The sequence below is a fragment of the Meles meles genome, chromosome 4 (assembly GCF_922984935.1).
Source record: "Meles meles chromosome 4, mMelMel3.1 paternal haplotype, whole genome shotgun sequence".
Taxonomy (NCBI): Eukaryota; Metazoa; Chordata; class Mammalia; order Carnivora; family Mustelidae; genus Meles; species Meles meles.
The window spans coordinates 41,790,452-41,803,728 of NC_060069.1; the positions used below are offsets into that span (position 1 = coordinate 41,790,452).

Consider the following 13,277-nt stretch of genomic DNA (forward strand, 5'->3'; position numbering starts at 1 on the left):
AAAAAGACCCCAACTTTCTATTGGAGTGCCTCCTCCTCTGTGATCCTGTGGCCACGAACCACCCTGTTCTCCAGTAATCTGTGTGACAGGGTATCTCCCATGTGAGCCAGCAAGATCCCAAAGGAAAAGAGCCACACTTTATTCACTTACGTGACCGAATTGTGCATTGAAGAGAGGCTGCAGGTATCTGTGAACATGGGCAGTAAAGAAGTTTGAGTAGATTTCAATGACTTCCTTCCCCCAATCTATGTTTAATATAATTCTATTACTTTGGCTCTTTCTCTTCCCTCACCCGCCTAACTTAACTCTGTAATGGGGTTTCATTTTCCTCTCTGACATGTTCCAAGTCTTGGGGCTATTCATTATTAGGATATCTATAGGATAACGAATCCATTTGAAGAGCTTCTGATAAAAGGCAACAGCCTCCTTTTCCACTCCAGCCCTACTTCCCAGAGGCAAGCCTCCTTTAACCAGCCAACTTGGATTGTCATCTTTGTAACCAGTAAAGTGAATTGGAAATGGAAACCAAATTGACCTTAAACCACAGGAGAGTAAATATGGTGGCCTTCAGGACTAAGCAGGCCAATAGAGTGTATTGAGTATATTGAATTATTATACTCTGCTCCGAAGAAACACATCAACTCGAAGAAACATGGAATATAAAAAGGTTCTTTCTACATAGCAATCCACAAGTATGTGAATAAAAATAATATAAAGAGAATTCAAGTGGGGATAAGAGGATAACAAAATTTTTCTTACTGTGGTAGGCTGTAGAAAGTCTGGTTAGAAGAATATACAAGATGTTTTCCTGTTGAGGGTTTCACAATTTTTATAAGAGGTCAAGACACGTGATGGGAGGAAAGCTTAATCATCTGGACAGCTGGAAGAAATCTATTTCTTTCTTTTTTTAAACATCTTAATTTTTTTTTTCGGTGTTCCAAGATTCTTTGTTTATACACCACACCCAGTGCTCCATGCAATACCTGCCCTCCTTAACACCCACCACCAGGCTCACCCAAGCCCTCACTCCCCTCTCCTCCAAAACCCTCAGTTTGTTTCTCAGAGTCCACAGTCTCTCATACTTTGTCTCCCCTCCAATTTACCCCAATTCACTTTTCCTTTCCTTCTCCTAGTGTCCTCCATGTTATTCCTTATGCTCCACAAGTAAGTGAAACCATATGATAATTGACTCTGCTTGACTTATTTCACTCAGCATAATCTCCAGTCCCGTCCATGTTGATACAAAAGTTGGGTATTCATCCTTTCTGGTGGCTGAGTAATACTCCATTGTATATATGGACCATATCTTCTTTACCCATTCATCTGTTGAAGGGCATCTTAGGTCTTTCCACAGTTTAGTGATTGTGGTCATTGCTGCTATGAACATTGGGGTACACATGGCCCTTCTTTTTACTACATCTGAATCTTTGGCGTAAATACCCAGTCGTGCAATTGCAGGTTCACAGGGCAGCTCTGTTTTTAATTTTTGAGGAATCTCTACACTGTTTTCCAAAGTGGCTGCACCAACTTGCACAGCCTTGTGTAAGGGGAAAGAGTTCCCCTTTATCCACATCCTCTCCAACACTTACTATTTCTTGTTCTGGTAATTTTGGCCATTCTAACTGGTGTAAGGTGGTATTTCAATGCGGTTTTGATTTGAATTTCCTTGATGGCTGATGAACATTCTTTCCTGTGTCTGTTAGCCATTTGTCTTCTTTGGAGAAGTGTCTGTTCATGTCTTCTGCCCATTTTTGACATGATTACCAAACTCAACACCCGAAAAATAGATAATCTATTTCTTTCTAATAGCAAAACTTTTTCTTTCTTTTTTTTTTTTTTTTTTTTTAGGTTCTTTGGTTTCTCAATTTTTACAATCAGTTGGTTTTGGTATATTCACAGGTTGTGCAGCCATTGCCACTATCCAGTTCCAGAACATATTCATCACCCCCAAAACAAACCCTGTAGCCATTAGCAGCCATTCCCCATTCCTTCCTACCCTCGGGCCTGGAACCACGAGTCTATTTTCTGTCTTTGTCTATTCTGGAGATTTCATATAAACAGAATCATGGAATCATACAATATGTGGTCTTTTGTATCTGACTTTTTTCACTTATCGCAATATTATCAAGGTTCATCCATGGTGTAGCTTGTATCAGTACTTCATTCCTTTGTATGACTGAATAATATTCCATTATAAAGACAGGCCACATTTTATTTATCCATTTATTAGTTGATGGACATTTGGGTTGTTTTTGGTTTGGGACTACCATGAGCAATGTATTGCTGTGAATATTTGTAGACAAGCCTTTGTGTAAACCTATTTTTTCAGTTCTCTTAGCGATCTACTTAGGCGTGGAATGGCGGAGCCATAGGGTGACTCTTCTTTAACTTTCTGAGGAGCTGCTGACCTGTTTTCTGAAGTGGCTGTGCCATTTTCCATCCCCACCAGTGGGATGGAAGAGTTCCAACTTCTCCACTTCCTCTCCGATACTAGTTAGCATTTGTCTTTTTCATCTAGCCATCCTGGAGGGTATCCAGTGGTATCTCATCAGGGTTTTGATCATCCCAGTGAGGAAAGAAAAACACTTTTTTAAAATGGTCATTTTATCTCTGAAAGTGAAAGAAGCTTTGAGATAAATTGGACTTAATTCTTCTTAACAAGAGAGAATTAAGTGATAACAAAAGTGACTGGAGCCTGAGCTGAACTAAGTTAGCTAATTCAGGAATTCAGGCCATGAGGAAAGGGGATACTGGGCTTGTCAGACAGGTGGTTTGGACTGAGAAAAGGAGAATCCGGACAGTCCAGGTAAAAGGTGGACATTGCATTTCTCAGAATCAAGAGGAATATAGCTCACAAGCAATAGACGTTTTTGAAAGCTTTAGTTTCTCATATATAACAACAAACTCTCCGCCTCTGGAATGAATGTGAAGATCTATCCTAAGAGCACTGTTTACCCACATCAGGGAGCTCAATAACTTCCTGTCGACAAAGAATGTGTCAGTAAATACAAGGAATATCAGCAATGAAAGGCAAATTGGAAGATGATAATGAGATTATAAGAATAATATCAAGAAGGCTAAATCTTAAAGACCTGTGAGATGTGCAAAAGACACCAAGAGGCTTTTTATAAATTATATTCAGCATAGGGTTCACTGATTAGGGAAAGATGTTATGATATTAACTGATCAAAGAGAGGAAGGAAGAGAAAGGGGAAATAAAGAAATAGAACTACTGACCCCTTCTTTTTTTACCTTTGAGTTTTCTAGCAGATTATATAGCATCCAAAATGGAAAGAGGAAAACAAACATTATAGGGGGACCCATGAAGCCCAAGATAAGTGAGATGTCCTTTCTAGATTTCCAGGTCCAAATGAATTATGTCCCTTAAAGACTCCCCTTTTTTTTTCCTTTGCTTTATTTTTTTATTTTATTTTTATTTTTATTTTTTTTCCATTTTTTTTATTTGTTTATTTACAGCATACAGTGTTCACTGTTTTGGCATCACACCCAGTGCTCCATGCAGTACGTGCCCTCCCTGTTACCCACCACCTGGTTCCTCAACCTCCCACACCCCCCCCCCCCACCGCCCCTGCAAAACCCTCTGGTTGTTTTTCAGAGTCCATAGTCTCTCATGGTTCATCTCCCCTTCCAGTTTCCCTCAACTCCCTCTCCTCTCCATCTCCACATGTCCTCCATGTTATTTGTTATGCTCCACAAATAAGTGAGACCATATGATACTTGACTCTGCTTGACTTATTTCGCTCAGCATAATCTCTTCCAGTCCCGTCCATGTTGCTACAAAAGTTGGGTATTCATCCTTTCTGATGGAGGCATAATACTCCATTGTGTATATGGACCACATCTTCCTTATCCATTCATCCGTTGAAGGGCATCTTGGTTCTTTCCACAGTTTGGCGACCGTAGCCATTGCTGCAATAAACATTGGGGTACAGATGGCCCTTCTTTTCACTCCATCTGTATCTTTGGGGTAAATACCCAGCAGTGCAATTGCAGGGTCATAGGGAAGCTCTATTCTTAATTTCTTCAGGAATCTCCACACTGTTCTCCAAAGTGGCTGCACTAACTTGCATTCCCACCAACAGTGTAAGAGGGTTCCCCTTTCTCCACATCCTCTCTAACACACGTTGTTTCCTGTCTTGCTAATTTTGGCCATTCTAACTGGTGTCAGGTGGTATCTCAATGTAGTTTTAATTTGAATCTCCCTGATGGCTAGTGATGATGAACATTTTTTCATGTGTAAAGACTCCCTTTTGTCCGCTAGATCACACCCTTACTTCTGACCCTACCATTCAGAGGCCTCTGCAATTTGACCCCCATTTTATCAGTCTAGATAAGTTACTCTGTTTTGGTGGCAAGATTTGAGTTTCAAACTGGCTCGAGTTATGAAATGGAAAAGATACTGTATGGCTATATGTGGAAAAGAAGAGAGAAGCAAGGGCTGAACTCCCAGGAGTCCGAGAAAATCCAAATGACTCAGCCTGATGGGCAGAATAAAAAATGTGACATAGTCTTACCTCTGGACATGAAAGCTACACCAAGGGCAGTTCCAGCAACTCCCCACCCCGCCCCCGTCTGGTCATCTCTTGACAGGATCAGGAATAGGTGATCACTGTTACTGTGATTCAGCCTGCCCTTCCCTTCTCGTGGCGGCTGCCTGTATTTTCATTTCTGCCTTTCTGCCACCTACCCACTTCCCTATGCTGTTCAAATCCCCAGAAAAATAACCTTAACTGACCCAGCACATTGCCCCTGCCCCTGTTTAGATTGAGAGTTTAGGCTAGGATGCCACAGAAGTCAGTGGCTACATCTTGATGGCTGCCCCAGCGAGACAGGTTTTTACCTCTGATCTCATCAGCTGTGGCCAAGCATGTGGCAGGTTGCATGGTGCCCTCATGGTCCCTCCTTTGTAAGAAATCACTTCATACTACTCCCAGTAGGTGCTGTGGCCATGGTTGGGGTCCCGTGTACGGGTTAGAATTTTTTCCAGCATAAACCCTCAATTCTTGCTGGTCCCACTTTACTTACCTCCAAACCCAGTATTTACTCACTAATTCACTTAGTCAACATGCCTTACTATTTTCTAGACTTTGGAGACTCAAATGAATAAGATGGAACCCTTTTAGACATGCACAGTCTGAAGAAGGAGACACATAAGTAGCCCATGGTGTGGCACCATGGGGATGCTGGGAATGGCATTCCCCACTCAGCTTGTGAGGAGGAGAGGAGAGGAGAGAAGGTCGTTGCATAGAAAGCAAGGCCGAGGGACGTCTGGGTGGCTCAGTGGTTTAAAGCCTCTGCCTTTGGTTCAGGTCATGATCCCAGGGTGCTGGGATCGAGCCCCAAGTCGGGCTCTCTGCTTGGTGGGAAGCCTGCTTCTTCCTCTCTCTCTCTCTCTCTCTCTGCCTGCCTCTCTGCCTACTTGTGATCTGTCAAATAAATAAAATCTTAAAAAAAGAAAGAAAGAAAGAAAGAAAGAAAGTCTGAGTAGGAACCACCCATGACAACCGGAAGAGCATGTGAGGTTTGGCATGACTGGTGTTTAGGGGCTGTGGAGAGCACAGCAGCTCTCCAGTAGGTGAGGCCACGTAAGGAGGGCTTGTCTACACCAGGCCATTTACTGTCCGTTTGCTCCCCCAGGTTCCACACATACCTGGAATACTCTTGACCACAAACCATTCTCCTTGTTGCATCCGAACTATAAGTTCCATGTTTCAGGATATGATTTCTGGTGATGGAGCTCCCAGGAGGGCTGCTGGCACCAGCTGGTTGTAAAACCCCCATTTCATGCCAAAGTCTCTTTACCGAAAGTAGAGAATACATATTTTTTTTTCCATTTTATTTATTTTTTCAGTGTAACAGTATTCATGCGAATACATATTTTCAAGCGTTTTACATAAAGGTTTCTTGATTATGGCTGCAAAAAATTTAATTTCTGCTTTCAATAAATAGCAAACCTTATAACGTTTTTTTTTTTTTTTTTTTTCAGGAGAAAAGGAAAAAAAAAAAAACAAACCCTAACTGCAGTAAGCTAGAAATCCTTAGGCTACTAGGGATCTTTTCTTAACCAATTTCCCATGATGTTTTTCTTTGCTTTATGATGGCTAAGGAGATACTTCTTATATCCTCAGACCCATCTTCTTTCCTTCACGACAAAGCTCTTCTGGGCCCTTGTCTCCCAGCCTGGGGACCAGCCTGCTGTCCTGAGATAGGGAGGCTCGAGTGTGTGAGTTTCTGGAGAGCTGGAGCCCACATGTCCCTGGCCTTGCTTGCCTTTCCGGACAGAAGCTGTCCCTCTCTGGCATTTCTTGAGGGGATCAGTCTCTCGTAGGAGGTCTGTAGATGAGCCTGGAAAGTGAGGGAGGAGTATGGAGTAAAGAAAGGCTCTTCTGTCTGTTCTGCTGTTGCTCCAGAGATTTTCTGCCTCAGTTTCCTCAGTTATCTAGATCTTAGGATGATCCAAACCTTGAATCTCCGGGACACCTGAGTGGCTCAGTTGATCAAGCATCTGCCTTCGGCTCAGGTCGTGATCCCAGGGTCCTCTTCTTCAAATAAGTAAATAAAATCTTAAAAATCTTTAAAAATCTTAAAAATCTTAAAAAAAGAAACAACAACACTTGAATCTCCTCTCCTCCAATCCAAAAGGTAATAATTTTATTTCTCTGAATAGCATTCAAATGCTCTTCCCTTTTTCTTGAAATTAATCAAGCTTCCCTGATCTTGGAGTTTCAAAACCCAACCTTAGGATAAAAGATGAGCAAGTGTTTACTTCTTTGCACATCTCCTTTGTTTCCGTATCTTTCCCAGCGTAAGTCCCTCCTCCCCACAGGACCTTTCCTACACATGTCATCCCACCTTCACACCTTCATTTTTTCCTGTTTTAAAATTCCTGCAGTGTTAACTCTACATACTTCTCATGTTGACATTCAATTTCATAATGCCCTGAGTTATTTAACCACTCTGCGTGACAATCTTGTCCCCTCTAGAGATATAGACTGGAGAAAATGAGTATCTTTTTCTCTTCTTTTGTTTACCCCCCAAGCCTGTTCCCACAGCCCTCTGCAGAGTGGTGTGGACAGAGTAAGTGTTGAATAAACCCTGGCTAGAAATGGAATTAATCCGATATATATCAGAACTTCACCTTCCTTAGCCCCATAATAGATATTAGCTTCATTAACTCTTCTCTTTCTCTGTTTCTCTCTCTCTCTCTCTAATGGAAACTAAAGACAAGATCCTGGTGGTGAAAGGGACAGACCTTACTCTGAAATCTGCTCATTGGATTTCTTTAGATCCTAGCATGTGCCACCAGAGCTGTTGACAAAGCCTCCTTCAGGCTGGTGCAGTGAGGGAAGAGAACTAGGCTCCATGGTCCAGAAGCCAATAGGTTCTATTATTCACTTACAGGTGGGATGAACTTGGACGAGCCCTAAGCCTCTCTAAGCCTCAGCTTTTTTTATGTGTGGTTTGAGGAGACCCACACCACCTCCTGCCACCCACATTTTAGAGAAGCTTTAAGACTCAAATGAATCTCAGATGTGACATTAACCTATTCTGTGACCTGCTAAAGGACCATATTAATGTACGAGATGCTTACAGTAATCATGATGGCTAACATGTATCACTTCCTGAGCTAATGTGAACGCTGTGCCCCAGGCACTGTTCTGAGCATTCTGCATGATCAACTCATGAAATGCTCACAACAACCCTATGACAGAGGATTATTATGATCCCTGTTTTGTATATAAAAGAACGGAGACAGAGAGGATTTAGGTAATTTGTTCAAGACCTCCCAGCTAGGGGCAGAGCTGGGCTATAAACCCAGGCAGGCAGGGAGTATCTGTGGCTGCAGTGAAGGAAAGGGGGATGGGAGCGATGGAAAGGGGAATGGGAGTGAAGGGCTGTGAGCATAAATCTAGTAACTTGAGACCATCTTTTGGGACAGCAAACAAAGGAGAAGGTGAAGCTTCTGATTCAACTGGCTGATAGCTTTGTGGAAAAAGGCCACATTCATGCCACAGAGATCAGGAAATGGGTGACCACGGTGGACAAGCATTACAGAGACTTCTCCCTGAGGATGGGAAAGTACCGGTACTCTCTGGAGAAAGCGCTAGGCGTCAACACGGAGGTAGGCATGGGGTTGCCCAGCTGGGACATCCTCCCTTCTCATCTCTCTGGGCACCGCGCCTCTCTCTCATTACCATGGAGGAAAGTGGGCTTTCCGGAATAGTCTTTCTGAGCTCTTGACCCCTAGAACGCTTGCCTTGTGTGATTTTTCTAGTTGGGGGGATGGATCTTGATAAGCCATTGGCCTTCAGACCCTCATGATTAATGCGAAATAGCAAAACTGGCTGGCCGGCACTGGGGCCCATGGCCACAGAACAGAGTTTTTCCATGTGTAGAGTTAACTGTTGACTTTGAGGACTAAGCCCTTTATCTTGGCTTCATCAGTGCCATCTTCCAAACCCAATTATGTTAATCAGCAAATGTTAGGGTCCCCAGGATGTAAAATAGTGTTCTTTTAGGAGTAAGGGATGCAGTTGTGCAAAGGCTATTGGACATTTCAACTGAAAAGAGATACTGTTTGCCAAGAATCAAGGGAAGACTGACTTTTAATCTCTTCTTTGTAATAGAGGTCAGTAACCTATGAATTAAGAGCTAAATATAGGCTGGCAGTTTAATCCTAGGATTTCTAATTCTTAAATCTTTAAATAGACTGATGCTCTGAAGCAGAACAGACTAGAGAGTGAACTGGTTAAACCACTAAATTGGGAGAAATAATAACACCTCCCCTAGGCTTTAAACGGTGAGTTTTTTTTCCTGAAGGAAAAAATTTTTGTATAAATTCAAAACAGTGTTTGAAATAAGCAGGGATGGACAAATTTAATAATTATTCTATCATTTAGCTTTCTCTTTCCAAGGGAAGTTGCTTTTTTAAATAAAAATACTGGCTTTTATTATTTTCCTTTGACAAGTGGAAGTTTTCTTATATCTGTATGTATTTCTGTTTCACATCTATTTTAATGGTTAATAACCAATTTTAGACTAATTGTGTGTGTGTGTGTGTGTGTGTGTGTGTGTATGCATTTAGATTAATCAGAACTAAAGTCATTGGGGAAATAGGACACTAATTATTAAATGTGTTTATTTTTTTCCTTGCCATGGATATTAGCCCTGACCATTTGACCTGAACATTTTATACCTTTCTTAATTGAAAAAAATTTTTCATGAAGAAGAGGACTTGTAGGTGGACATCTGTGGGATTCCCTGTCTTTTCAACCTGCTCCCTTGTATCTTCCTCTCTTTTTGCCTTCTACCACCTCCCCTGACTCTGATGAGTTCCTCTCCTAAGGCATCTGCAAGGTGACCTCTGCAATTTCTTTCTGTGTAGGACAATAAGGACCTAGAGCTGGACATCATCCCAGCAAGCCTTTCAGATCGTGAGGTCAAGCTACGGGACGCCAACCACGAAGTCAATGAAGAGAAGCGGAAGTCAGCCCGGAAGAAAGAGTATGTTTTGGGGAGCTTCTACCCACGTAACAACCTCCTCATGACTATGCTTGGTTTTCACTGCTACATATTCCTTTGGACAACTTCATGTGTCCTCACGACCACCCACAGAGGTTGGAATAGACAGACATGGTGCTTCCACCCACATTTCACACTAATCAAGAATTATAGAGCATTGGATAGTGGAAACAATGAACCATATCCACCTTACAAACCACTTCGTGATGGCTCCGCTTTCCTTATATTGGTGTTAGAAAGTTACACATGCCCAGCGATCTTTCCAAGGGCTTTATGAAGAATATTTTGAAAGATTCCTTTTGGGTAGTGCTGGGGGAAAAAAAAATAGTATGTCCTAAAATTAAGAAGCACAATGTAGTTGTTCTTATCAAAATAAAGTAGGACCACAGGTCCCTTGGAGCTGGAGAAACTGAAACTGTTCTGCAAAGTCCAGAGCTTGTGTTTTATCTGGGGAGTGTATTAGTTTGTTTGGGCTGCTGTAACAAAGTATGACAAATTGGATGGCTTAAGTAACAGAAATACAATGCTTCACAGCTCTGGAGACTAGAAGTCTGAGATCAAAGTGTTGACAGGTCTGATTCCCTCTGAGGGCTGGGAGGGAAGGATTTGTTCCAGGTCTTTCTCCTTACCTCTAGATGGCTGGCTACAGGTGTACATGGCATTCTTCCTGAATATATACCTATATCCAGATTTCTCCTTTTTAATGACACCTGTCACTTTGAAATAGGGGCCTACCCTTTTCCACTATAACCCAATCTTAACTGTTTACATTTGTAATGGACTATTTCTAAATAAGGTTACATTCTCAGGTACTAGGGTTTGGGACTTTAACATATGAATGGGGGGTGGGGTGGCACAATTCAATCTATAACCCGAAGGGAAAGAAAGAGCCTGTCCTTGGCCAAATCTTCCTGTTGCACTCTCTCTGGGACACCAAATAGCCAGAGGATGGGAAAGGACAGCTGGAAAAGAAAACAAAATGGGGTGGAGGGAAATGGAGCTGAATTATGAAGAAGACAGGTTAAACTTCAGGAAGCAGATGGAGAAAAAGGACAAGGTAAAGGAATACCAGAAACCCAAGGCAGTGGAACCAAAGACAACTTTTTAAAGCATGTCAGATTATGTCCCTTCTGATTTTCCTTCTTTCTTATTTACCAAACACCTGCAACGTGTAAGAAACTTTGCTTTATATGATCTTATTTAATCCTTGCGACAACCCGTGTGGTCAGCTGTTATTTATAAGTAAGGAGTCTAAGACTTGAAAAGCCAGTCCTACTTCCAGTAAATGACAAAATAATAATTCAGTTTCTATTTGTCTGACTTCAAAGCTCATGCCCTTTCCACTCTTCCAATAGCATAGAATAGTAAGAGAATGGCTAATGAACTCCTGCAAAAGATATGTTTTTTTTGAATCACTACTTTAATATTAATGGAAAGGTCATTGCTAGCGCAATGGATTACTTTAAGGAAAATCCTACAAAGACAAAGGTCCGGAAAAAGATGCTGCCCATTTTCATATTTCTTGTGAAATTTCCAACAGGGGACACTTTGGGGGCAAATCATTCTCAAAATTTTCATGTGAAGACCAAGACACCTGCAAGTAAGGGTTTTCATTATGAGCTACCATGAAAAGCTGACATCGCCTAAGATCAATGTATAAATCTATACATTGGCTCAATTAGATATTACTACATCACATGTCAGCTAAGAAGCACCATTTATAGAAAAAATCTGTGAAAGAAAGCAAATGAAGTCGGTATGCTACAATGAAGCCAGGCATCATCAGTGTAATAACCCCCCGGGAACATGGTGGTGTTCAGGGGCCCAAGAGGAAGGGAGCCCTCTCCTTGCAGGTACAGAGCTCAAGCTTTCCTTTAGGAGAGAATGAAGAGCAGTCACAACATCCTTAACTTGTGCTCTGCCGTGTGGGTTGTAAGCAAGCCCACTTCGAAATTGTGTCCAAGCACACGGGGTAATCTAGGCCAGAGGTCAGCAACTGTGGCCCACAGGCCAAATCTGACCTCCCTACCTGTTTTGTAGGGCAAAATTATTTTTTATATTTTTCAGTGGTTGAAAAAATACCAGAAGAAAAATATTTTGCAGCGTGAACATTAGATGAAACTCTGTTGTGTCCATAAAGTCTTGTCGGAACACAGCAACGCTTACCTAGTTATTTATTTATTTTTGCATAGAGTCCATGGCTCCTTTCACATTCCAGCAGCAAAGTGGAGTGGTTGTGATAGAGACTTAAGGGCCCACAAATATTTACTGTCTGGGTCTTTACAGACGAAGTTTGCTACCCGCCAGCCTCCGTGGCGGCGTCTGGGGCATGGGCACCTGGCTTTTAAACCTGGCTTAACTGATGGAACTGCAGAGCATTTTGGTAAAAGTCAGCAGTTCTGCTGAACAGAAATCGTCATTCTGGGAGCTGTGAGCAGAAGGCAGGCAGCTGGGAAATGAATATAAGTGGTATGGCGTGCTTGTGTACGCACGCAACACACCCGTGCAATCCAGAGCACATGTGTGTCAGCACGGCATCACACAGCGGTGGAACTGGGGCAGAGAAGGGAGAGAATGTGGAACTAGCTGAACACACCCAGGCTGGAGGGATACAGAACGAGGGGTCAAAGTGACAGGGACTCTGGGGAGAATACTCAGAGGCAGGGAGTTTGGAAGAAAGGAAGAGACATGTTGGTGAAGTCGAAACGTGGGTCGTTCGGAAATGTCATGAAAGCCGGGGGTGGGGGAGTGAAGTGTGAAGGGAGGGAGGTATTATAACTTGAACCAACGAAAAGCCCATTTGTTTCCTTCTAGATTCATTATGGCTGAATTGCTACAGACAGAGAAGGCTTATGTAAGGGACTTACACGAGTGCTTGGAGGTAAGTCTTGCAGTCATCAGTACACAGCTGTATTAGAAAAATGACAGCCTTGCCAGCGTCAAGTCCTTGAGAGAAGTTCAGTGCTCTTTGTCTTCTCCTAGACTTCACAGATAAAAGCTAACAGAGGAAATCTTGTTCCCAGAGTCAATAGTATTTGCCTGGGAGCTTAAAATGCTTTTGAAAAGAACTTTTCTCAGACTGGAGTTGGACCCAGCAAAACTTACAGGAGACTTAAATTCTAAATAAAAACCATGACATAGTCAATGAACTTCAGTTGAGTCTGCAAAGCTATACCCCCGACCCCCACCCAACACACTCAGACACACACATTTAATAAGTAAGAGGGATGTGCAGTTTGTGCTTTGGTGAAGCTCGGGATGTGAGTTTTCCTGGCAACGGTTGAAAATAATAGAACATTTGGGTGTTCTTTCTTCCTTTTCTGGGTATCTAACCATCTCACTTTTCACACTCCACATGCAAGCCTGGTCTGAGTCTTAACCCCTCCAGTGTGAAGACCTGTTTACTTTGCCTGTATTTTGTAGTTCTTGCCCATGATGAAGCTGTTGCTGTCTTACAGACCTACCTGTGGGAAATGACAAGCGGCGTGGAGGAGATCCCCGCCGGGATCCTTAATAAGGAACATGTCATCTTTGGCAACATCCAGGAGATCTACGATTTTCATAACAAGTAGGTTGGTGGAGGATTTCCCCAGAGCATACGTAGGGCTGTGAATGCCCATCGTCAGGGCTTTCCAATGAGTGGGTCCAAGCTGATTGGTAAATCTTACATGGTGAATTGTCTAAGTCAGTTGCTCAGACTTTTTTCTCACTCAACCCTCTTTCTCCACAATTGT

General features: G+C 42.4%; 1 protein-coding gene across 18 annotated transcripts in view; it reads left to right on the forward strand.

Annotated features, from left to right (window-relative positions):
* The window catches only part of KALRN (kalirin RhoGEF kinase), a 672,007-nt gene that overhangs the window by 411,860 nt on the left and 246,870 nt on the right, over positions 1–13,277 (forward strand). For all 18 annotated transcript variants that reach the window (XM_046002937.1, XM_046002938.1, XM_046002933.1 and 15 more), the window contains exons 22-25: positions 7,961–8,143; positions 9,407–9,525; positions 12,358–12,424; positions 13,002–13,111. In XM_046002937.1, coding sequence (XP_045858893.1) covers positions 7,961–8,143; positions 9,407–9,525; positions 12,358–12,424; positions 13,002–13,111 — 479 coding nt within the window. The remainder of the gene's footprint in view (positions 1–7,960; positions 8,144–9,406; positions 9,526–12,357; positions 12,425–13,001; positions 13,112–13,277) is intronic.